Below are 25,007 nucleotides of genomic sequence, written 5' to 3'. Positions count from 1 at the left end.
AAAATAATATAAATATTGATTTTTTATTATTTAATTATTAATTTATATAAAAATTAATAATAATAATAATTATAATATACAAACTAAACTATTAATTATTATATATATTATTAAATTTAATCATTTATAAATTAATTAAAATTAAAAAAATTAAATTAATTAAATTAAAATGCAAATACCGGCTTTTTATCATGAATATATTATCTTTTGAAAAAAAAAAAAAAACTCTTTAAAAAAATAATTTAATAATAGAATAGAGATGCATTAACAACGGTAATATAAAAAAGTATGGCCCACCATCACCTGCAGACACAGGTAGAGAAACGACGGACGAACAATTAGCCATATACGTATCCAAAGCTGAAAAGGTTCCGCAGACGACAACAAAATTCTCCGCAGGTCTGTTTTCTTTTCTTTCCTTAAACCCCTAGCCTAACTCTGCTCGCTCTCTTCTTTTTAGGGTTTTTTTTAATTTCTTGTCGATTTTTATCGGTAATTACTGTTCTTTTTCCGTCGTGTCTGTAACTCAACTCGTCTCTTTGATGAACTTATCACATTGTAATCTTTCAATCGGTGTTGTTCTTCTATTCAATTGTGCTTCTGCTTTGATTTTCTTTTCTTCTTCTTTGGATTTCTGCATCTGCTTCTGGTTTTGTTATCGTTCTCATTATGCTGGTTGGGCTTTCGGTTTTGCCACCGAAACGTTGTCGTTTCCATTGTTAGCACTCAGAAATTCCAAAGCCTAATGCACACGTGCATATCTTAAAAAATTGAAATGTTTTTCATGGGAGAGTTGCTGAAATTTTGGCGGGTATATGATGATTGTTTTTCTCTGTAGGGATTGCAGTGTTTTGATACAGTTGTGGGGATAATGCTGGACGATAGCTTTTTCTTCGCGGAAATTTGGTTGTACTGATGATATGATGGAGTGGAAATCTGTGGTTGTATTTTGTTTTATTTAGATTTCGCTTTAGTTACTTTTCTTCTCTTGATACTCCTAAGTGGTAGTAAAATTGTTAGGAATTAGTTTGAATGTGCAAACACAATAGTCTATTGTTGATGTAGGCATTTGGATATACTAAATTTCATTGAACAGCTTGCATTTGTGGGATTATCTGAATGATGAAGTATCTCACAAATTGCACTGGCATCTGGATGTTTGTAGATGAACAAATTATTTTTATAAAATAATTTTCTAGTATTATGTTTGTTATTGAAGTTCTAATAGTTGTATAGTTCTTGGCTTCTTGCAGTATGAATAAACGTGCATAACTGAGAAAGATGCTTGCAAAGGGGTACATGTCACGGCAGCTCTTTGGCCAGACACCAAACTAGCCTTTCTCAAAATTTGCAAATCTGTCTCAGTTCAGAGAAAATGCTTAAATTGGTAACCCAAAAAATGACCTGACTAGCCTGAGTGACTGGCGCAAAACCCCAGAATCAGTTGCTTTCGTGATTTAGTTAGAGAGGAAATGTAAGTTTTCTGAGTTTGCCTTGAGAAAAGTAACTGTAGGTTTAGAGGAAAAGATTGATTTTTTATTGATTGTGAATGAATGTTTATATACACAGTTTGAGAGCGAAGTAACAGAAAATCAACAAACTAACAAACTGAAATTTTCTACATCATTCTAGAAGTATCTGGGAAAAGTTGCACTCAAAAATAAAATGCCGTCGTTTTCTTCCCTTTGATTTTCGTGCTTCTGACTTTTCTTCTGCAGCGTAGTTTTGTATGGAATCAGCTTTTATCTCTTCAGCCCCCTTGCAAGATGGAGATGTCCTAATTTTGGGTAATTCCATCTTGGAGAGGAGATTTTGGAATTGCACCTGGCCGAGGTGCTTGGTGAACAGATCAGCAATCTGGTGGCGGGATGGTACATGCACCGTTGAAATAAAGTCTTTGGGGAGTTGATCACGGACAAGGTGGCAGTCGATGTCCAGATGCTTCGTTCTTTCGTGGAATATGGGTTGGCTGCTATATGTTGAGTTGCTTGGTTATTGCAGTGCAAAGGGATGGGGAGCTCTGGCTGTATATGGAACTCCTTTAACAGATAAGTGATCCATCGAAGTAATCGCCATGCTTTTATATTCGGCTTCTGCGGAAGATCTGCTAATTGTTGTCCTTCATGGACTTAGGTACGGGTGTTAAGTTGATATTAGTTGCTTTTTAATTTAATTCTTGAGTTCATTTTATCTTAGCATTTTATGCTTTTAAAGATAACGTTCAGTTGTATGTTCCTGCTTTCATTTCAAGTTCTTCATGCAGTTTATTTTTAGTTTATGGATGTTATACAAAGTACTTACCTTTTGTATGGAATTGCATTGTACTTTATTGGTTGCTGTGGTTAATGATTTACATTTTTTTTTTCTATTTTTTTTGCAAATAGAGTTGATAATTGAGATTTGCTCTACCTGATTCCCTACTTTCCATCTTGTAATTATTGACTAAGGGCAAGAGAATTCTCTTGGATGTTCATTTGTTTGTTGTATTATTTCGGTGAAGTATGTGTTTCATAATTTGGGTTTACATTTTTATTCGCTTGTTTAATGTGATTTAGTTGGCTTCCATTTTCCATCTTTATCGATTTGAGTACTTCTGCACTCTTTATTTTTCTTTAATTTATTTTTTGCGTTTGCTTTATTTTCAAAAGACATTCCCTTTAAAACTTCTTACTTTTGCAACTTCAGTTTAACATTGCTCTTCTTCTACGGTTTACTCTGTCAATGTGTTTTTTTAATTTTAATTTTTATTTGCAGTTCTTCTAATTCTTCAATTATGATTGTCAACGAGATTTCTATTTGCTTTTATTTCTCCTTCTCTCCTTTTTTATCAGTGTAATTTTTAGTGGAATTTGCTATGGTTATGATTGAATGCATTCTCATCCTGTATGAGAATGAGGCGACATTTTAAGTTATTTTTACTGTGACATAGCTGGGCTACTCATTTTTGCCAAAAGTATTTTTCCCTTATGATTTATTTTTTGAAACATTTTCAAGTTTCAATTCTGGGCAGTGCCTCAGTATTTTTGTTTTCATTTACCTTTTGGTTGTATTCTTTTCCTAGACCAAAATTTTTATTGCAATTCATTTCATTTGTTTTATTTGATTAAATAACAATATTTTCCATGTTTAAACATGGTTGAACTAGTGAAGTATATGTTTGGAACATGGACTTTGGTCTCTAAATCACTCTTAAAAGCTAGCTCGCGGAAGGGGGTTACCTAAGTCCATATGGAAGGGTTCCACGTGGGATACTCATCACACCCTTCTAACACTAGGAGCATCAAAATATTTATGGATGCTCAACATTGATGGGAGATAAGAAAATGGACTTATGTCTTAACTCAACCCAAAAAGCTAGCTTAAGAGATTTCCTTTTTTGCATCTTATTTTCTCTCTTTTTTTCAAATATTATGTTGTTTTAAATTATTTTAATTTTTAAGAATCCTTTCCGTATTTTTTTATACTGGTTTTAAATTGTTTTTGTTGTTTGGGAAGTTTCAAATGATTTGGAAATGCTTGTTCGCATTCGTCGAATGTGCATCAATCTTGTAAAAATGGTTTTCCCTTTCCATCTTTCCCTTATGATTTATTTTTTGAAACATTTTCAAGTTTCCATTCTGGGCAGTGGCTCACTATTTTTGTTTTCATTTACCTTTTGGTTGTATTCTTTTCCTAGACCAAAATTTTTATTGCAATTCTTTTCATTTGTTTTATTTGATTAAATAACAATGTTTTCCTTGTTTAAACGTGGTTGAACTAGTGAAGTATGTGTTTGGAACATGGACTTTGGTCTCTAAATCACTCTTAAAAGCTAGCTCACGGGAGGGGGTTACCTAAGTCCATATGGAAGGGTTCCACGTGGGATACTCATCACACCATTCTAACACTAGGAGCATCAAAATATTTATGGATGCTCAACATTGATGGGAGATAAGAAAATGGACTTATGTCTTAACTCAACCCAAATAGCTAGCTTAAGAGAGTGAATTGCCCAGGTTTGTACATATGGCCTGTTATTCACATACTTAACTAACACAAATGCTTAACATTACGGATAAGTTAGTTGTTTAATCTGATCAGTAATTGAAGTCATTTCCTTTTTTGCATCTTATTTTCTCTCTCTTTTTTTTTTCAAATATTATGTTGTTTTAAATTATTTTAATTTTTAGGAATCCTTTCTGTATTTTTTTATACCGGTTTTAAATTTTTTTTGTTTTTTGGGAAGGGAAAGATGGAAAGGGAAAGCCATTTTTACAAGATTGATCATTTGAAACTTATGATTTATGTTTTGAAACATTTTCAAGTTTCAATTCTGGGCAGTGCCTCACTATTTTTGTTTTCATTTACCTTTTGGTTGTATTCTTTTCCCAGACCAAAATTTTTATTGCAATTCTTTTCATTTGTTTTCTTTGATTAAATAACAACATTTTCCATGTTTAAACATGGTTGAACTGGTGAAGTATGTGTTTAGAACATGGACTTTGGTCTCTAAATCACTCTTAAAAGCTAGCTCACGGGAGGGGGTTACCTAAGTCCATATGGAAGGGTTCCACGTGGGATACTCATCACACCCTTCTAACACTAGGGGCATCAAAATATTTATGGATGCTCAACATTGATGGGAGATAAGAAAATGGACTTATGTCTTAACTCAACCCAAAAAGCAAAGTAATTGAAGTCATTTCCTTTTTTGCATCTTATATGTTGTGCTTCAAATGGTTGAGAAAATTGCTATCCTTCATGGACTTAAATCCTAGTGTTAAGCATTGGTTATGATATGAAGGGTTGCATCGTCATAGAGAGGCCAGGCCTGATCAATACTTTTTTTGTATGCTTATTCTGTAAACAACATCAAATTACTGCTGCAATTTGGATGTTTCATTTGCTTGCTGTATTATTTTGGTGAAGTATGTGTTTCATAATTTGGGTTTAGATTTTTATTCGCTTGTTTTATATGATTTAGTTGGCTTCCATCTCTATCGATCTGAGTACTTCTGCACTCTTTCTAATTTATTTTTTTTTCCTTTTTTTTCAAGAGGCATTTACTTTAAAACTTCTTACTTTTGCAACTTCAGTTTGGCATTGCTCTTCTTCTACGAAGGTGAATGTTTTTGCTCTTCTTCTACGAAGGTGAATGTTTTTTTTTATTATTATTTTTAATTTTCAATTTTTTTCTCCTTTATGATTTACATTTTCAAGTTATGTTTTCTTTGATGTTTGTTGTCTTTCTTTTAGCATATTTTTTTAATTACTTTTTGAAACATTTTCAACTTTCAATTCAGGGCAGTGCCTCACTATTTATTCTTCTGAGCAGAGTGGCGACTTTTTTTATTTTTAAATCCTCTGCATTGTGATACTTCATTAGCACTTACCATTTGCTTCTGTATGTTGTGCTTCAATTGGTTGAGAAAATTGTTTTCCTTCATGGACTTAAATACGCAGGAGCAAACTGTTGATTTTTCATTGCTGGTCTTACATGGATTTAAGTGCCAGTGTTAAGCTGATTTCAGTTGCATAGGAAGATATTCAGTTATATGGTCGTGCTTTTATTTCAAGTTCTTGTATATCACTTTCAATTATGGATGTAATACAAAGCTTGTTATTTCTTTTTTTTTTTCGGAAATGAAGGTGATAATTGAAATTTGCTCAACTTGTTTTTCTGTTTTCATCTTGGATCTAGGGGAGTAATTATTGATTTATGGCAAGGGAGTTCTCTTGAATTTTGATATATAATTTAATTTTACAATTTTGTTTGAGAAATTGGCTATGATCTCGGTCAAGGATGTCAAATTGGATTATTGCTTTTCCCGGATATACTTTAATGTGTTAATGAATTCATTGACTCATTACTTGATACCATGAAAGAAGCATTTGATGAAATGAAATGATATTTTCTATAATCTGTTCTTTTAATGTTGTGTTTTACTGGTAGATAATATAAGGTGTTTTACAAAACATATTTTCTGATTGCATCTGTTGTCCAGGTAACTGTATGTTTAGGATTAATGTACTTCTCTCTTGTTTAGGTTTTCCTTTGTGGATTTTGTTTTGCATTGGAATATAAATTTTTCTAGTTAATTGGTTCATGATGATCTACATTTTTTCTCTGGCAATGAAAGATGATTGAGATATGCCCTACATACATGTTCCGATGTTTTCCATATTCTGTTGAAGGGATGGTTGATTCAGGGAAAAGGAGCTCTAGACCCATGATTTACTATTTTGTGATTTTGTTATGGTGGTAGATTTCGAGAATTGGCCTTAAATTTTTAAGGGAGCATCATTGCAGGGGACAGGCCTTATTAACAACAATTGTGCAGTCCTGCAGCGATGGAGCAGCACGGGGAGGGGAGAAGGCGCTGGGATGGGAGGCGAAGAGGGGGAGGGGGAGGCATGGTACGGGACGCGGGGCCACGTGCCGGATGAAAAGGGGAGGGGCGGGGCGGGGGCGAGGGCGAGGACGAGGTGGGGGAAAGATATGTGTAATTTGATGGCGAGGGACACAACGGGTGAAATCATATCAGCACAGACCAAGTACTTGTTTCCCCTTTCTTTTGGCTCCAATGTGTTGAGACGAGTAATTTATGATCATGTTCTTAAAATAAATACTAGCCTCAAATGCCACAAGGAATTGAATTTGAACTGAGAGAGATGCTGTTTGCGTAGTGTTTTCTCCTTTTTGCATCGATCTGCTAATATCTGAAACGTGGAGCTTTGCTTGCTAAGAAGTGATGTTCTGTTGGTAATTTCTTATTTTCCTTGTTACATGCATCATAAATGGCCATTATTTGTTCTATATTCCGTGGTATTTGCATTGAATTTCATATGCAAATTAAGTTGACTTATTCATTGGTTTTAAATGAAGTGGGATGATTGTAAGTGGCTGAGGTGGAGTGTGTGCATGTCTCCTGATTTTCTGTTTAGATTCATTCATCTTTGCTCATTACAGGGTCAACTTCTGTTACATTGTGGTATCTTTATATCTGTATAAAGAAGTTGGGTTATGGAGAGGATAACGAGTGGCATATTTAGGTTCATGTGGGATCGTACAGCACTAGAATCATCAAGTCGGGTTGAGGATCACCCGATACTATGTGAAGAGGAACAACATGATAATGAGCAGCCTCACCTAAAAAGCCTTAAAAATAAGTAAGAATAAATTGAGTAACTCACTTTTTATAAAAATAGATAATTACTATAGAAAAAGATATTTAGATAATAAAAATAAATTACTGTTATTACTTACTTTTTATAAAAATAGATAATTACTATATAAAAAGATATTTAGATATGTAAAAAATTTTTACTATTGTAATAGTGCAAGTGTTTTTTTGAAATTATATCTGATATAATCTAACTAATAAATGTTTAGATATAAATAATTAAAATATAATAAAAAGTAAAATGGTATTTGTAAAACTTTCAAACATTATAAACTCTGAACCATCAAATTATTAAATTTGAATTATTATAATTTACTATATATTATGATAATTTCATGATTCTATATGAAAATTTTTTAAAATAAGTAATGAGTTGTCATCCTAAGACAGGTTACATGGCAATGGCTTGATAAGTTGGTAAACAGTCTCACCAATATAAAGAAAGATTTGGATGTCGGGCTCCTCATGAAGACTCGGACGACTATTATGTTCAGAGTCAGGAAAAAGATCGGTCGCAGGATAAGTCAATCTCAAGTTGGATAGACTCACCCTCTCAATGTTTAGACGAGTCTTTGTAAGAAAGTTATCATTAACAATTATAATTTAGCAAATCCTCTTTACGTCTGCGATCATGAGATTTCCTACTAATTAGCCGAAGAAGATCCCTTACCAGCAAGTCGACCACATCATCACAACACAGTCCCGTTTTGATAACGTCATAATTTTATTTTCAGCAATATCATTTGATTTCGTTACCGAAAAATCTATTGAATTCTCTCTATTTATTTGGATTAAAATTGGTTTTTCATCCCTTTTATCTCTTGAAATGATTAACAACTCACGAGCTGCTACTAAGGTTGTTACCAATAAGGATGCTATCATTTCTTCCACTTCTAACACTGAACAAAACACGACCTTTATGGTCAACAAAGCAAATTTCAACAATAGGATTATTGAACAAATACACCAGTACACCAGAACGTTGCAAGTTATTTTCGAGCAATATAAAATTCGGGAAGAGACATCACTCATAGCTCCCAGGGAAAGGGAAGAAGTCTCCGAAAATATTCCATGGACTCAGAAAGTGGCAATCCAAACATAATCCAAAGGGAAAGATGAGTTCAAGGAAGGAAAGCCTTCAGATGATGTTCTCAAGGGCGCTGGTTGGAAGCTAGGATGGGCTGCCCAAAGGTGCCAAGAAGGATGGCAAGAGGACAAAAGGATGGGTCAAAAGTAAGGCCAAAAGCTGGAGAAACAAGAATATGAGGGAGACCACAGAAGTTATCCGGTCTTCCGAGGAAGGAATGACGAAGGTAAGTATAAGAAATATACCTCACTGAATGATTCAGGAACGCATATCTTTATGTGGATTAAGAATTTGATAAGAGGATCAGGTGGTCTCTCGAACTCAACCTTAAGAAAGCTGGAAAATAAGATAGGACCAGGCATTGTCATTTTCATGAACACCACAGACATGTGATGGAGTAGTGTCAGCAATTGAAAGACGAGATCGAAAAGTTAGTAAGAAACGACACACTTCAAAAGTTCATTAGAAAGAGTAGAAAAGATAGGAAGTCCGAACTCGAGGTAACAATTCTCAAAATTACTCCTGATAATAAACCTATGGGAGATCATCCATGTGATTGGAGAACCGAGTATTAAATAGAGGTGATAATAAGGAGAATATCACAGACATCCAGCTCCTGAGTCAAACTCCGAGTTTTGAAATTGATCAAATTAGACGACCAAGTCTTTTCTTTTATCTTTTAAGAAAAATATTTGCGGTTTATAGAAATATAATAAAACTAATATGCATTCTTCAAACTTTTTTTTATAGGAAAATCAGAATTGTTGGATGAATGAAAATGTGGAGATAAGAACAAAACCCATAAGACAATCGTCAGACCATTCGAGTATGGGTTTGCATTATAATTTGGGTGCTGGTCCGCAGGAACAAATTCATAAAAAGTCACAAGGCGATCTTGGTATAGGTCCTGAAAATAATTCGGGCATGGGTCTCGCATTATAATCCAGGCGCTGGTCTACAAATTTATAAAAGATCACAAGACCATCCAGATATGGGTCCCAAAGATAATTCGAACATGGTTCCCGTATTATAATACGGGCGCTGGTCCGCGGAAATAAATTCATAAAATGCCACAAGACCATTCGGGCATCAAAAATAATCCGGGTGCTGGTCCATAGAAACAAATTCATAAAGTCACAAGATTATCTGGGCATTTAATGTCAGGCTTGAAAGTGGGTACACGGCAGGCCGACCTACCAGATGTTAGTCGCACAAGAAGTTTCTAAGACATTTGATACCAGGCCTGAAGGCAGGTACACGCTAGGCCGACCTTTCGGATGTTAGTCCCGCATCACGAGAAGATTTTAAGGCATTTGATGCCAAGTCCGAAGGCAGGTATAAGCCAAATCAACCTTCCGAATGTTACTCTCACTTCATGAGAAGATTCTAAGACATTTAATGCTAGGCCTGAAGGCGGGTACACGCCAATCCGACCTATTGGGTGATAGTCTCACTTCACGAGAATTTCTAAGACATTTGATGCTAGGCGTGAAGGCGAATACAGGCCCGGCCGACTTACCGGGTGTTAGTCCCACTTCACAAAAAAGATTCTAAGGCATTTGATGCTCGAAAACTCGCAAAGGCATTTAGTGCCAAAAGTTCGTCAGGACTGTAAAATGTCAAGAAGTCTGTCAGAGCTGTATAGAGTTAGAAAATACCCGGAAGCTCTCAAAAGCAAAAATACTCAGAAAATGCTTAAAGAGTCTAGAAGATACAAAAATGCTCGGAAAACGCTTCAAGGCAAAAATGTTCAGAAAGAGCACAAAGGCAAAACTGCTCGGAAGACATGTTTCAAGGCAAAAATGTCCAGAAGGAGCACAAAGGCAAAAATGCTCGGAACTTCAAGCAAAAATGCTCGAAAGATGTTTCAAGGCAAAAATGCTCGGAAGGAGTATAAAGGTAAAAATATTCGGAAGACGCTTAAAAGTAAAAATGCTCGGAGAACGCTTAAAGCTCAGAAGAGGCACAAGAGTAAAAGTGCTCAGATAGCCCCGAAGTTGACTAGAGGGAAATATGCTCAGACGAAGGTCCAAGGCAAAAGGCCCAAAATATTACCAAGGCCATCGAGGCAAGAAAATGCATGGACTCTCATCAGGGCAAGAAAAGGCCAAGGAGCTCGCAAGAGCTAGAAAATGCTGGGAAGCTCGATAAGATTTGAATCAAAACTCATCAATTTATTATTTTTAATTATCATAGCCACAAAGCACTTATCATTTATATGAGCTGGAGCAAGCAAAGCGATGCGAGTATTGAATACCAATATAAATAAGCCACGTGTTCTAGACCATTAAGACAATAGTCACCTTCGAATCTAAAAAATTAAAGACCAGTGGGGGGCTTTCTAATGCTACATGAGAATTTTTTAAAGTAAGTCATGAACTATCACCATAAGATAAGGCCACGTGGCAAGTGTTTAATAAGTTGATAAACTGTCTTACCCGTAAAAGGGAAGATTTGGATGCTCGACTCCTGATAAAGGCTCAAACGACCATTATGCTTGAAGTTAGGAGAAAAGGCTCGGTCACAGGACAGGTCAACCTCAGGTCGGACAGACTCTGCCTCTTAACGTCTAGATGAGTCTTCATAAGGAAGTTACTGTTAACAACTATAATCCAGCAAATCTCCTTTGCGCCTACAATCATGGGATTTTTTATCAATTATCCGGAGAAGATCTTTTATCAGCGAGCCGGCCATATTATCATCGCATTATCAGGAAATACTATATTTATCTCCGTTTTCTTACAGTATATAAAGAGAATGATCCTAAAGACCAAGGCACGCTATTTTTCCACACAAGCATTTTCAAGTTCTTCATTCACCATCTTCTCTAATTTACTGACTTGAGTGTAGGAGTGACTCTTGTAAGTTTAGCCAATCACAGCACAGTTTCATTCTGGCCACGTCATCATTTTATTTTTAGCAACATCACTTCACTTTCTACAGAGATGGTTATTTATATGTCCATTCTATATAAAATCCTCAAACATAATTTTCTTTACACGATTCTATCTCCTTCATTTTCAATTGACTCATATTTAATTTTTTTTTTATTGTTCTCTTGTATCTAGGGGTGAGCAGTATTCGGTTTAAACCGAAATAACCGACCGAACCGATTAATTTCAAAATTTTGGTTCGGTTTTATTTTTTTTTTCGGTTTGGTTCGGTTTGAAATTTTTAAAAAATCGGTGATTTCTGTTCGGTTCGGTTTTAGACGTAAAAATTTCGATTAGACCGAACCGAAATCACCTATACTACGTCGTTTTAATAGTTCCCTATTTCCCTTCCCTTCCCTTCCCTTCCCTTCCCTTTTCTGCCCTAAATCTAAAACAAATTTCTATCTCTTCGTGCCTGCCGCCAGTGCTCCATCTCTGTGCTCTACTCCATCTGCTCCATCTCTCATCTCTGTGCTTTGCTCCATCTGCTCCATCTCTCATCTCTGTGCTCTGCTCATCTCTGTGCTCTGCTCCATCTCTCATCTCTCATCTCTGTGCTCTGTTCCATCTCTCATCTCGCCGCGAGATTCTCGCGCCTGTGCCTCCACTCTCCTCTCGATTGGACTGATTCACCATCGGCGTCGGCCGTTGCTCTCTATCGGCTCTCCACGGGTTGTCAGACAGTCGACAATCTCTCATCTCTATGCTCTGCTCCATCTCTCATCTTGCCGCGAGATTCTCGCACCTGTGCCTCCACTCTCCTCTCGACTGAACTTATTCACCATCGGCGTTGGTCGTTGCTCTCTATCGGCTCTCCACGCGTCGTCGGACAGTCGGCAAGTGCTTATTCCATAGCCCTCAGTCGGCAAGTGTTATTTTGGCAAGTGTTATTTGCTATTGATTGTTGAATTTGTATACGTTTGATTGTTGAATTTGTGTGTTGAATGTTTGATTGTTGAATTTGTGTACTGTTAATTGTTCTTTTTACTCTTTTTTAGATTGAATTTTAGAACACTAAAAATCAATCTAAAAAGAGTAAAAAGAATAATGAAAAGTTTGAAAATCGGTTTAACTGATCGAACCAACCGAACCGAACCGAACCAAATCGGTTTGATTTGGTTATCTCTCTTATTCGGTTCGGTTCGATTTATGTAAAATACTGCAATTCAATTTTTAGTTATTTCGGTTCGGTTCAGTTTTGAACCGAACCGACCGAATGCTCACCCCTACTTGTATCTAATATGGATGTATGACTACACAATTCTTACCGGTCAACCCAACCCTCTTAAATAGATAGAAGTTGGACGATAGTTATTCAATTATTGGGACTCTTTGATTCAAATGATTCTCCTCTCCAACCGCCATAATTACAATAATTAATTCACCCACTATTAAAGTTTAATAAATTTTATTTTTTAAAAAATATAGGTTTTTGAATGAAATCTGTTATTGTATATTACTAATATATAGTACTAAAATTTTTAATTTTTTTATACAATTAATTAATTTTTGAGATCTTTAAATTTCTTATGCATATTAATTAAATTTTTAATTTTCCTTCATAGTTATCTTTTTTTATTTTGTAGTAATAGATTACATATTTAATTAATAGTTTTTTTTATATTATTTTGAATCCCATATTTTATATTATAATCTATTATCTATCAATTAATAGTGTTAAATTCAAAATTTAGATATAAAAGAAAAAAAAATTATTTCTCTTAATAAATAAAAGAAATTAATATAAAAAATATATTATTTTATAAAATAACTATTATATATTACAGTAATATAAAATATTTTCATACCACGACTCATGTGGGGCGCAAACAGACTAGTTTATATATATTGCAATCTAAAGCTTGCTGATATAGATGGCTCTTCCACAATGCCACCTTCTATTCTTCGAGTCCTTTAAAGCATGCAGAAGTAAAAACCTCGTTCACTGGAAATTAACTCGGAACTGTCCTTTTCAAGAGATTTCAATAGCTATGAGGCTAATGTTGATGAGTAACAAATAGCTTCCCCCCCCCCCCAACCACCAAAATTATTGCGGAATATATTTGCTGATGTATTCACTGTAAGTCATTCTCCGTCAACTAATCATTCTGAATGTCGGCAGATTCAATTACTGTGTTCACATTGAGATGATGTGGGATGCTTCATAATTCATATTTCAAGGTAGGTAGCTTTCTTGATTAGATTAGAAAATTTACATATTTTTTGGCTTCACCAGGTCCATATTTAAAGTTCTCTGATAAAATATCTTTTTAAAAATGCTATTTTTCCTGTTATACTAGCTCTAGTGGCCCTTGGGGGATTTTTTTTATATGTAAATTATTGCACCGAGAAATTAATATAAATTAATTAATTATTTTCTATACAGTTATCATTAAACTTTTGGACTATGGAGTGGTTGTTTCTGTTGTGCTGTCTCATCATTGCTCAGTCCAAAACATATATTTATATATACACATGAACAATAAATCTCCTACTTCAGCAATCACCTAGAAGATCTGGCAATCCCCAAGTTCAGGATATAGCCATGTACATATTCGTATACTTACTGTCTATCTAATATCATCTAACAAGTGACCCTGCTGATCCACAAGACTAATTCAAACACAACTACAACTGAATATCTTTCACTATTTCCTCTATTAGATCTCCCACTATCATACATTCCATCTCTTTTCCCAAATCGTTTACCTCATCGTCGATCAAGCTCAACCAAGGAGTGCATTCCAGATTCCTGCCGACCAAACTATCTAGTGAGTGGTAGGCTTTGTCATCTGGGAGATATAAATACACGCGGATCATCTCCCATACACATTCCAATAGTTTCCTTCCGCGTAGAGGTGGCACCATGGAGGAACTTATAATCTTTCTTCTGAATTTGGACATGGTCACAGGGGGTCCAAGTACAGTTGAAAGTGCTTCATTCAATAAATGGTATAACAATTTGTGATCTAGCTTCTTCTCATTGTCATCTCTATTAGTATTTTGATCATCTTTGGCCAAGTTTCTTTGAGATTCTTCAACTTTTTCAAACACTAAGTTGCTGATAGGCTTTCCAAGTGGATCCCATCTTGAAAAACATTTATCACATGATCCATCATATAATCCAGAAGCAACAAGCAAATCTCTTATGTAAGCTTCGTGTTTATCCTCCACATCTACCACTATGAACTCACTCCGTTCCTCTTCAATCGTCGAGTCTTCTGGCTCATTAGACTCAAGTTGACTTAGTTGCCTTCGCAGTTCTGCATAATCAACAAATAGGAAGAGCTGCTTTGTCATTTACTGAGCCTCAGTGTCTCAGTCTGCAAGATCTTACATGCTAATTACAAGTAATTTCGAATCAGTCCAAATACCATGACAAGCCAATAAGATTCTACAGCATGTCACTGAGGCATAACATGAGCATAAAACAAGGAAAAAACAATTCAGATAGTTCATCTAAACATCCAAAAGTGTTTGCCAAAATCAAGTCACAGCTCATGAGTTAAATAAATTCATGCATGCAAAGAGAAAATTGTTTATATACCATTCAGATTAGAGCTGATCTCTCTAAACAGCTGTGGCATTGTACTATCTTCCCCCAGAGTGACATCAGATGTTGATACTGGGCTGAGATAATCCACTGGCCTCCAGAACTCTTCTTGAGTACTGCTGCACACAGATGCAGGGCTTGGGGGCACCTCAGTTGAGTTCTCCTAAGACCGGACAATTAAAGACTAAGTCGTTTGGACAAAAAAAGGAGATTAAAAAAATCAACTGATGAATTGAGCAGTACCATCACATGTATTTCGCCAAAGTTCCTAACAACTGTTGGCCCGCTCATGATATCCTTTACAAAATCCTGCTCAAAACCTTGTAATTCCACCATTGATTGCAGCTTTTTGCCAAATAGCCTTCCCCTAAGAGCGAAACTGTACCTGAAGTTGGAAACTTTTTCTTTGATATTAAATCTTTCGTTCTTCAGTTTTTTTGATTCCATTGTCACATTTTCAAGAGATTCATGCTTCCTCCTGATATGAGCACCAGTTAAAACGTGGCGGTCCTCGAGAAGAAGCTTACCAAATGATGTTCCTGATACAGGAGCCGATAAAGATCGAATTAGGTTCCTAGGAGACAATTCTCTATGAAGCACTCCATCATCATCTCCATGCCTGAAGGATCTAGTTTGCACTTCTTGATCATCTTTCACAATTTCCCAGTAGCTCGGCAAAGTTCCAGCTGGTGAAGTATCTTCCACTTCTTCTAGTCTGATTTTCTCTTTATCTAAGAGAGATAATGCAGAGCTGCCTCTAACAACTAAAGGAACAGCTGGAGAATGTGTTTCTCTCTTGTGTACATTCCTCAGTCTATCTGACAAGAATCTCCTAGTATCCCTGTTGATGAACTCAGGAGAACCTGGTCCACTGAACTGAATCTCACTTCTATATGATCGTGTTGATTCTGATCGGAGCAGATTCATTCCAAGGTCCCGTGTAACACTATCTCTGACATGTTTTGCTATATGCCGAGCAATTTGTTTTGGATCTGATGGCTTTTCACGAAAAGGGGTCTCAATTCCACTTCCTCTAACTACAGAACCCCTTTTAAGTGTTTTCCCTTGCAGTTCACATTTCAGTCTTTCCTTCACCTCCTCAAGGAAATCTTCTATACTACCTCTGTCCTCTAAAGTACCCGGGGAACTAGTCCAAGACTCTTCAAAGTCGCAAATTCTATTAGGACCAGGTTTCAAGATCACAATCCTTGAGGAGGCAGGAGATTTATCCATTTTCTGATAGTAATTTATTGAGTGCTCATAGTTTCTATTTATGCTTCTGTTTCTTGAAGAAAATGATTGCTTTTGTTCATCTGGGAAGATTTCCAGCTTATGTCTATGATGCCAGTTAGATGTTTCCAATGACCTTGCATTTAATGCAGGACCCTTATGTTCTATAGGCTCTTCACTTGTTGAAATTAGAGGATTTGTATTGAGTAACATTTTCTGCCTGTTGGTGTTTTCCTGAGCAAGCAACTGACAAGGATTGCTGCTGAGTTCAACCACCTTTGAACACTCCTTAAACCTGGCGGCTTGCCAAGCTTCAAATTCCTTTTTGAACTTCTGTAGCTCCTCCTCTTGAGGATGTTCTCGAGGCCTTGGTTTTCCTAGTTTCTGGCCATTACTCCATCTGTCAACATCTCTTTCTTTAGAAGGGTAAAGTGAATCAAATTCCATATGCCTGGAAGAATTCGGAAGGGAAGAGAAATGATTGACTGAGCTCCTCTCATTTTTCTCCCTTCTCGAGTGCTTTGTTATTACGCCTTCTTTCTTTTTATCAATTGGCTGAACTACAGATGTTGTATCCAATGGTAACATGTCTACACCCATCAACCGGGCCACAATACTTGGAGCATTTTTTCTGGTGTTAGATTGTTTGGAAATTTCCTCATTAATCAAACTTTTCACTGAACCCTCAATTGGATAATAGCTCTTTTCGGACCAGTCTTCTTCACCCTGATGAGTGTAATAGAAAATTTGTAGCTAAGTTCATATGAATGCATAAACAAGGAGAACAAATCATAAAATTAGAAAAAGAAAACAAGATCTAAGGTATGCGATTCAGAATAATTACATGTACATCCCCTGCAACACAACAGCTCTGAGAAGTTTCCACCTGCAGCTCCAAGCTATTTCGAGGAGCTTCTAATCCTGCACAGTAGTTGAATGTGCATTACTTATCAAGCTGGACAAAAGAATGGAACTAGTTGGCATAATTGCAGTTAATCACTCATCTATCGTGCAAGGGGACTTTCGTTGATTTCTTTATGATTCAGAATTGAAAGATAGTTAATCAATGGGTGCTCTGTTTTCCCATATGAATGCAAGAAAATGATAATTGATGATTATAGTTACCATCAGCATGTTGCTTATGTGCAAGAATTTTCCTAGCCATGCTGCTCTGATTGAAATTAAGAAAATGGAAAAATCCTCCCATGCAAGCTCAAATGGTCTACCAAAAGCCTGTCATTTCCTCAGCATTCATCTGCTTCACCCCATTAAAAGCCAGAAACAAATTGACTTTATCCAATTAATATCACGGACGTATTTTGTTATAACCTGCAAGGCCAAATGCAAAATTCATTCCAACATGAAGAGTAAAAGAAAATAAAAAGAAAACCCGAATAGACAAAGATCTATGTGCCACTGCCAATCTGCAAATGGTTATAAGCTCATCAAAGATAAAGAATAATCCATTCCTTTTAACAACTTGATTTGCAGATAATAACCTCTAATTTGTGTGTTTGGTTTAGATTTCTCTTTCACCATGAGCAAATTGATAGAGAATTCGCCCTGAAATTAGGGAAATTTAGTATGAAGAATTCACTTGAGGGGATTTGCAGCAAATCTGTGAGTTTTTAAGTATTGAAGAAAACTTCATGCAGACATACATGGGCAAGACAATCTTACTTCGAACCGCGGAAGATTTATAGTTACTACCATGAAAAGATCTAGAAAGAATCATACCAATCACAAGATCTAAATCGTTATCTTTGGCATTAGAATTCAGCGAGTTCAGAAGCTGAAGCTCAATCTGAATTCTTTAAAAAGTATCAGAATGCAGGCACATGATCTCGAAAGAAATTTCTTGAGAATAAAACAGAGAAAGTTCCTTGCGTTTCACATATTGCCGATCAGCAAACAGAGCAAAACGTCAGTGCTCTGTTTTTGCTAGCTGAGAAAAACCTTAAAGACATGAAATTCCTAATATTTCTAACTGGAAAAAGGATCAAAACCTGCACTAAACTGAGCCTGACACAAAAGAAAATGGCTCAGTTGCAGTCACTTTCAATTATTATCTTCACAGTTTCATGATAAAAGGCAACTGACAAGAAAATACAGAAATTTTGGAACCTTTTTATTTTCCCTTTTGCTGTTCCTGTACAGCACTACAGTAGGCTTGAAGCACCAAACAAGGAATACCCAAAATAGCAAAACGAAAAAGAATCATCTTCCAACGTACCTTTAGGAGAAATGGCAACTACCCATATGCAGCTTAATGAAGAAAGTGGAGAAACAACAATTGAAAACCTGTTTCTTGAACTGAAACTAACAAGAAACAAATTGGAAGTGGAGAGGCAGAGAAAATCGTGGTTAAGGAACAGAAGCGAGAGTTCGAAATGAGAAAAAGTGAAAATCTCAAAGATGAAGTTTGTGTAGGAGACCAAAAGAAGATAATAATTAACAATTAAGAAAAGTAATAAAGGCCATTGCCATTACCTGGAATAAATGACTGGAAAGTGAAACTTCCATTCCATGTGATATAGTTTTTTTTTTTTACTTTATTCTGTAATTATACCCTTCTTTTTATATATTATTATTGTATTGATTGAAATATTTATTTGCATGTCCCCATTTTTACAGAATAATTATTGGGTTTGGATAGATCATGACTCCACAACCTTGACCTTAGAACAGGTGGCTTACGTCGTCGTAATCTTCTAATGTACATGTCAATGATGATGCTAGGGTGGTGTTTATTCCGGCGGTAAGTTTTAAATTTAAATTGTAATGGTAATTAATAAGAAAAAAGAGTACTGGATGGCAGCGACGAACAGCTCATGGACAGGCGATTATGCGCACGACGTCTCCATTTGGCGGCACATTAGACGGGACATAAAGGTGCCTCTCGTTCGCTGGCTGCCTCATTTCTTTATTTTATAGAAGCTCATGCATGTGTGTGTGTGCCTGCTTGCCATCTGCAATCTGCTGCGTATCTTTTAAGAGCCACAGAGAATGTGTCAGATACGACTTTTTATTTTTTTATTTCTTATCACAGAGCCCCTGTTTTTGGCCTATTTTTCCAACTTCTTCAGCAAGTTTTTTGACCCCAGAAACTCAACTGAGATGATCGATTACCGATTGACCCGTATGAACGGTTTACATTTTACCAAACTATAATATGATTGCAGCCAGCTACATATGGCTGTTCTTTTGAAATATCCCTTCCTTCGTATGATATAAAACAGAGCAGTCGCTTAATGAAATTGTTTAAAGCGATGTTCCCTATAAAAGGGAGAGGAAAAGAAAAGTCAAGTTGATGATACAACTCATGATAAGGATAAATGGTAGAACAAGCTTTAGTTGTAAAGCGACTCTTTATCTAATGATGGAGAGATAAGGTATAGGTACATGGAATTTGATACCTTCAACATAATTTTATAAGAGATAAACAACAACAACTGCAACTGGAGAAGTAAAATATGACTTAGAATGATGGAGCAGTGAGAGTGAGTGCTGCTGTCTGGGCCTCCCTCTGTTGCTGTTGGGACCAAAGAGTAGACAACTTTTGCACTAGAACCACGTGGTCTGGGACTTGTGACAAGTTTTTGGTTGGTAAAGTTGCAGTCTGGCTATTATTTTTGGGGCGGCTTCTTTGTTGTTTGGGAGTCTGGTGGACCAACTCGGTCCTTAATTCATACCCAAGCTTTTTGTAGGGGAATAATAAATCTTGAGCCTCAATGTTTGTTCTGTGATGTTGGGTGTATGGATATTTGCAATTTCCTATGTACTAGTTGAACTTGGGCTTTTGCATGTCATGTGTCACGTGATCCTAATCAAATATTCTTATCTAATTAACTAATTTATTTAAAATAAAATAAAAAAAAGATGATATCAAATACCAAGTTAACCCAGTCAAAGTTAACAACGATTAAATATACATTCGATCAATAATAATTGCAATTCATGGACTCATTTACTAATAAATCTATATATCCATTCATCCAACGATTAAAGAGTCGATGCTTGAAATAGGAATGCGGAGCAATATCAGTATGTAATATCTCTATGGCCATAGCAGTAGGTGCTGCTGCTACTGCCAAGGTAGTAGCTACAATGGCCAGAGAGGTTACTTTTTGGAGGCTTTTGCACTAGTTGAGGGTTGTCTGCTGGTGTACATGGGCATGTTAATCACTTCATTAGGGACGTTGTCTTTGAGGGACATTAAGGACTGGGCATTTAAATTAAATGTCTGAAAATTTTGATGCTACTGGTGATTTCCAGTTAGATGAATCTTGGACACTCCCATCTATACATTTAAAATTTTCTGAATATTAATTATGAGAACTAAGTTTAAAAATAAAAATATGGACAACTTGTTTGTGATTCGATAAAAAAATTTTGAAGGGATGGATTAGATTCCCAATAGAAAACTTCTAATTCAGAAATATTTGATGTATTCCAGTATGGAAATATAACATCCAAGCCCAGATGTGTTGTTGGGCCTGGCGTCATCTAAGCTTGTAGTTACATACATAACTCCTTTGGATAATTAAGTAGAATTAACAAATTACGGAGACAAATAAAACCATTTTTATCTATATATTATATTATATATAAAAATGAGAAAAGAAAATAACAATGGGATTGCATGCCCTACCTAATTGGATTTGGTAATTATTTTTTTTATTTTGATTAGCTGAAAAATAATATGAGAGCTTAATGTTATTTAAGATTCTTTGATTTTCTTAATTAATCAGATCAATTTTCTATTTAAATTCAAATTATATTATACAATACATATTTAAATTAAAATTTCAATTTATATAAATTCTAAATTTTTACTATTGTATGTAGTTAATTTTACTTACTAATAGAAATTTTATGAAAATAACAAAAATGCTTCATACAAAAAAAAAGAAATATTAAAAAAAATCATTGAGATTTTATTTTCCTTGCATGGCATCATGCTTGGAGACCTCATTCCCATTACTTTTGCATTGGGAAAAAAAAAATGAAAGGTCCTTAGGTTTTTATAGATGGGTTAATTACAGTTTGGGAAATTCTCGCAAAACCATATTTACAACTGGTGGTAGCTTGTTGCAATCACAATCTAATGACAGAAAGAAAGTTGCTGGTGACACTCAGACGCTCCTCTATATATAAACTCAATCTGGGATGCAAGTAGGACAAGTTTCCTAGAGCATCACTAAAATGGCTTCATTTTTCTGAGACTTGCATTGACATGGAGAATTGGAGATCATTTCAAACCTAGCAATCAAAGCAAACATAAACATGAGTATTTTCTCCTCCTCAAAGAAACAGGGCACATTTATGTCTGATGACTGTCAGATGTAGGGGTTGTCCCTAATTACTAAAGATCTCAGTGAAGATGGCATTTGCTGAATCAAGCATAACTGTTGCAAAATTGATAAACAGGTTGAGTTTTGGAGATGAGGTAGCAGTTATACCAAACGACCTTTATGGTCTCTTTTTGTAAATAGTTATACGAACCACTTGACGAATAATGTAATTTGAACTCTTCACCAAGTCTGTAGCAATATGAGATGACAAGATTAAAGTGAAAAAGAAAAGATATTCTATCAATAGAACACCATGATGATATTTGTCCTACAAGCCTCTCCAACTAGACTTACAAGTTTCACAATGGATGCAGCATCTAAAGCTTCCGCAGTGAATCTACCAGCTGCCTATAGATCTGTTCTTTAACAGCATCCCTGTTATTTGGGCTTAAGGTGAAAATAGTAGCCCCTGGATGATTCCTCAACCTCGCAACTGCAGTAATTTACAAGGCTTTGTCACAATAAAAATTTAGTACAAAAACTGCAAGAATTATCATTAAGGTTACATCCTCGCCTAAGGTTACATCCTGTTTCAAGTTTGCATTAGCATTAAGCCATTTACAAGAACTGCAAGAATTTCTCAAACTATAACCTCCTCTCATACCACATTGGTTCTCTTGTGAAACAGACACTTTTCTACCAACAAATAAGTGTACAAAATGATGGAACAAGTAATTATAAGTGTTTAGAAATAAAGGCAATTGTATTAGGAACATGTACCTCCAGGTATATCACGGCCAAATTTAGGAACAGGGATTGAAGCCAAAACTGGGACATTTGACTCTAAAACTTTTAGAACAGCAGGGAAAAATGATGAACTATACAACTCCATTTTTCCAACTTCATCAATGATGAAGAGATCAGCATCTTCTTTGACCTAATAACCAAAAAAAAAAAAAAATCTTATTGCTCATATATATGTGTGTGTGTGTGTGTATTAAGATAATCAATATTCAAAACTGGCTGACCTGCAACTCAGGTAATGCCAGCGACTCAAATGATGCTAAGTCAACTTTATATTTCCCAACAGTAGGCCATCTCAAGGACTCTGGCCTGAGATAATTAGTGTCAGATTCAAGCAATAAGAAGCAATAGAGCATTAAGAAAAGAAAAAAACAAGTTTGAAACTACAGAAAATAGGGCATGGCAGTAGGTACCAGTTTGCACAGCAAAGTGTAAAGGGAAGGTTAACTCAACAAATATTAAGAAATTTCTTTTAACAAAAGGGCAAACAATGTATGCACACCCATCTTAATTTCAATATAATCGATTTTTTTAACATTTGGACTCCACATGCATGAAATAGAAACAAAATGCTAAAACTAACAACAGTGACAACTAAGCCTTAATCCTAGTAGGGGTCAGCCATATATATATGTACTTTTTTTTGTTATTCAGCTCTATTTGAAACCAATTCCACATCAGAAACAAAATGCTAATATGAATTTTAGAAAAATTGAAAACATATTCATGTTCATTGAAGAAATTAAATTACAGAGAAAAGTTACAATGTCTATTCCACTTGGGAAATACATTTCTTAAGCACAGCATTCCCATTATCGTATTCACTAACTACATCAATTTTAAAAGAAAATCTAAAATCGGTTGTCTTAGAACCATTAAGACTATAAAATATGCAAGAAATTGAAATGAGACACTCCTCGAAATGTACAGATCATTTTATGCAATTTTAACATCTTTCAGAAAATATCAACATTCAATAGATTACTTGAACTCGAATTCAAGAAGATAAATAAGTAATAACTAATAATTAGATTCTATCAAAATCATGAAGCCAAAAATTTTACTTTTTCCCACCTGCCTGTTAATGCAAGCCTAGCAACACAATACTACTGAACCAATTAGAAAACTAAAAAGGGGGAAAGTGAGTTACGTAGAAATGCTGGATGAGGCGAGCGGAGCTTTTCGACCGTCCAAAGTGACGACTTCGAAGCCGACCCTTTCACTTCCTTCCCTAATCTCACCTAAATTCAGCAAAACCACTAGTCATCATCTACAAATCTATCACATCTGATAAGGGAGAGAGAGAGAGAGTGAGATTGAAAGAGCATACGAGTGTAGAAACCCTGAATCTCCAAGTTTGGGTTTGAGGTTTTAAGGCTCTCAAAGACTCGCATAATAAGAGTGGTTTTGCCCACACCCTTCAATATGAAATTGATACAAAAGGAGAGAAGAGTAAAAAAATGAAGAAATTGAAATTGGTAAATATTGAAGGAGTCTGATCGGAGAAAACTTACAGGAGGGCCAGTCACCAGCAAGCATTTCCCAGGAGCTGCCATTTCCCTCAACTCGAAACTCCACTCTTCGCCATTTCGCACAAGGGGTAATTTTAGATTAAAGCCAACGATAATGATATTTCAATTTAAGGCCATGACCCTTTTAATAAATTTTTTGAATAGTTTGTTTACAAGTTATTGTTAAGAAAATATTAAAATTTATTTTGAAATTAAATTTCGTATTTTAATAGTAAAATTATAAAATAATAAGATAAATTTGTAATTTAATTATTGTAATTCAATAAAATTTTACACATTAATTCATATTAAATAGAAATGGGTAATTCAGTTTTTATAATTAAAAAAAAAAGGTAATTTCGAAATACAGTTAGCTCTTTTTATTCAGTTCTTCATTTAGTTCATATAATTTAATTATATATAAAATAAATTAATTTTTAAATAAATAAGACAATAATCTATATTTTGATCAAATAATATAATGTTTGTTAGAAATATTGTTTAGAAAAATATTTTTTAAATTTATAAAATTCAATGCTAAATATAATTTTAAATTCAAGTTCAGTTTAATCTCATCAAGATCTCCCACGAAACTCAATTAAAGTAAGCTTTTGAAAAAATGTTTTTCAAAGCAAGATTTTTTATTGTTTTAAAATTGTTATGATATTCTATTGCCTGGAAGAGAAATGAAAAGGTTCGATTATTTTAATATTTTAATGGATCAAATTGACAGATTGAAAATAAGAGTTTAAAATATTTTACAAAATCCCAATTTTACTTTGAAATACCATGATCGTTCTTCATTGGTGGATTTACAAAATTAATTGAAACAGGATTAGATGAGATTTTTAATTATAATTCTACGATTCGTTAATATTTTATAAATAATTTATTTATTAGTGATTAAATTGTAGGGTAAAATCGCCATTTGCTTTATCCGAGTCAAATTAAGTTTGTGCTTAAAACTAGACTATTTAGATAGCACCTCTTTTCACACTTAAAATTAGGCTATTTTGATAGTAACTCTTTTTAATCATATTTTATATAATTTTTTTTATTTTAATTGATTGACATCTTATATTATATATACACCCATTTTAGATTGTCTAAAGTCAAGAACAAATCTAATTATTCATGTTAAGTTTGAATCTATAAGAGTAACAAATTACCATAATACTTACCTCATAAAGATAATTTAATCCACTTAGTTTTGGTTAGCCCACATATAATTGATATCTTAACAAATTTTAATTTAAAAAAATAATTTATATTGACTTAATTTTAGGAATTATTTAAAAAACTATATAGCAAAACAGATATCCATATATTCACATATACATAAATATGAAATGTGAAAATAAATATGTCACTCATAGATCAATATATCTATAACTAAGAACTAAAACCTATTATAAAATAGTTTTTGTCTTGG

The 25,007-nt window shown here is 34.8% G+C and overlaps 2 protein-coding genes and 1 long non-coding RNA gene across 17 annotated transcripts; 1 reads left to right on the top strand and 2 right to left on the bottom strand.

Annotated features, from left to right (window-relative positions):
• The first annotated feature begins 277 nt into the window (after nt 1-277).
• On the top strand, nt 278-6,749 carry LOC110619207. Of its 12 annotated transcripts, none has more exons than XR_006351679.1 (4): nt 278-399; nt 839-938; nt 1,254-1,474; nt 1,719-6,749. It is a non-coding gene; the product is annotated as an uncharacterized LOC110619207 (long non-coding RNA). The 12 variants fall into 12 exon arrangements; XR_002488618.2 differs by having other exon boundaries at nt 839-941; XR_006351677.1 differs by having other exon boundaries at nt 839-941; nt 1,237-1,474.
• Nucleotides 6,750-13,626: 6,877 nt separating this feature from the next.
• On the bottom strand, nt 13,627-19,172 carry LOC110608984. Of its 4 annotated transcripts, XM_021748465.2 has the most exons (7): nt 18,200-18,445; nt 17,466-17,529; nt 17,092-17,295; nt 16,811-16,887; nt 14,980-16,692; nt 14,731-14,899; nt 13,627-14,446 (listed from the first exon to the last, which is right to left on the bottom strand). In XM_021748465.2, the coding sequence occupies exons 3-7, from the start codon at nt 17,171-17,173 to the stop codon at nt 13,812-13,814; spliced, it is 2,676 nt and encodes an 891-aa protein (XP_021604157.1). In that variant the 5' UTR covers nt 17,174-17,295; nt 17,466-17,529; nt 18,200-18,445; the 3' UTR covers nt 13,627-13,811. The 4 variants fall into 4 exon arrangements, with proteins under 4 accessions (XP_021604157.1, XP_043814874.1, XP_021604006.1 ...); XM_043958939.1 differs by lacking the exons at nt 17,466-17,529; nt 18,200-18,445 and adding an exon at nt 18,775-19,172; XM_021748314.2 differs by lacking the exon at nt 17,466-17,529.
• Nucleotides 19,173-21,422: 2,250 nt separating this feature from the next.
• LOC110619455 (cancer-related nucleoside-triphosphatase) lies at nt 21,423-23,708 on the bottom strand. The gene is made up of 6 exons (XM_021762917.2): nt 23,579-23,708; nt 23,395-23,482; nt 23,215-23,305; nt 22,289-22,373; nt 22,041-22,197; nt 21,423-21,753 (listed from the first exon to the last, which is right to left on the bottom strand). The coding sequence occupies exons 1-6, from the start codon at nt 23,618-23,620 to the stop codon at nt 21,638-21,640; spliced, it is 579 nt and encodes a 192-aa protein (XP_021618609.1). The 5' UTR covers nt 23,621-23,708; the 3' UTR covers nt 21,423-21,637.
• Between the last annotated feature and the right edge of the window lie 1,299 nt (nt 23,709-25,007).

This window comes from Manihot esculenta, chromosome 1 (assembly GCF_001659605.2).
Source record: "Manihot esculenta cultivar AM560-2 chromosome 1, M.esculenta_v8, whole genome shotgun sequence".
Classification (NCBI taxonomy): Eukaryota; Viridiplantae; Streptophyta; class Magnoliopsida; order Malpighiales; family Euphorbiaceae; genus Manihot; species Manihot esculenta.
Note: the sequence above shows the minus strand (reverse complement) of the source record. Positions and strands in the feature narration are given on the sequence as shown.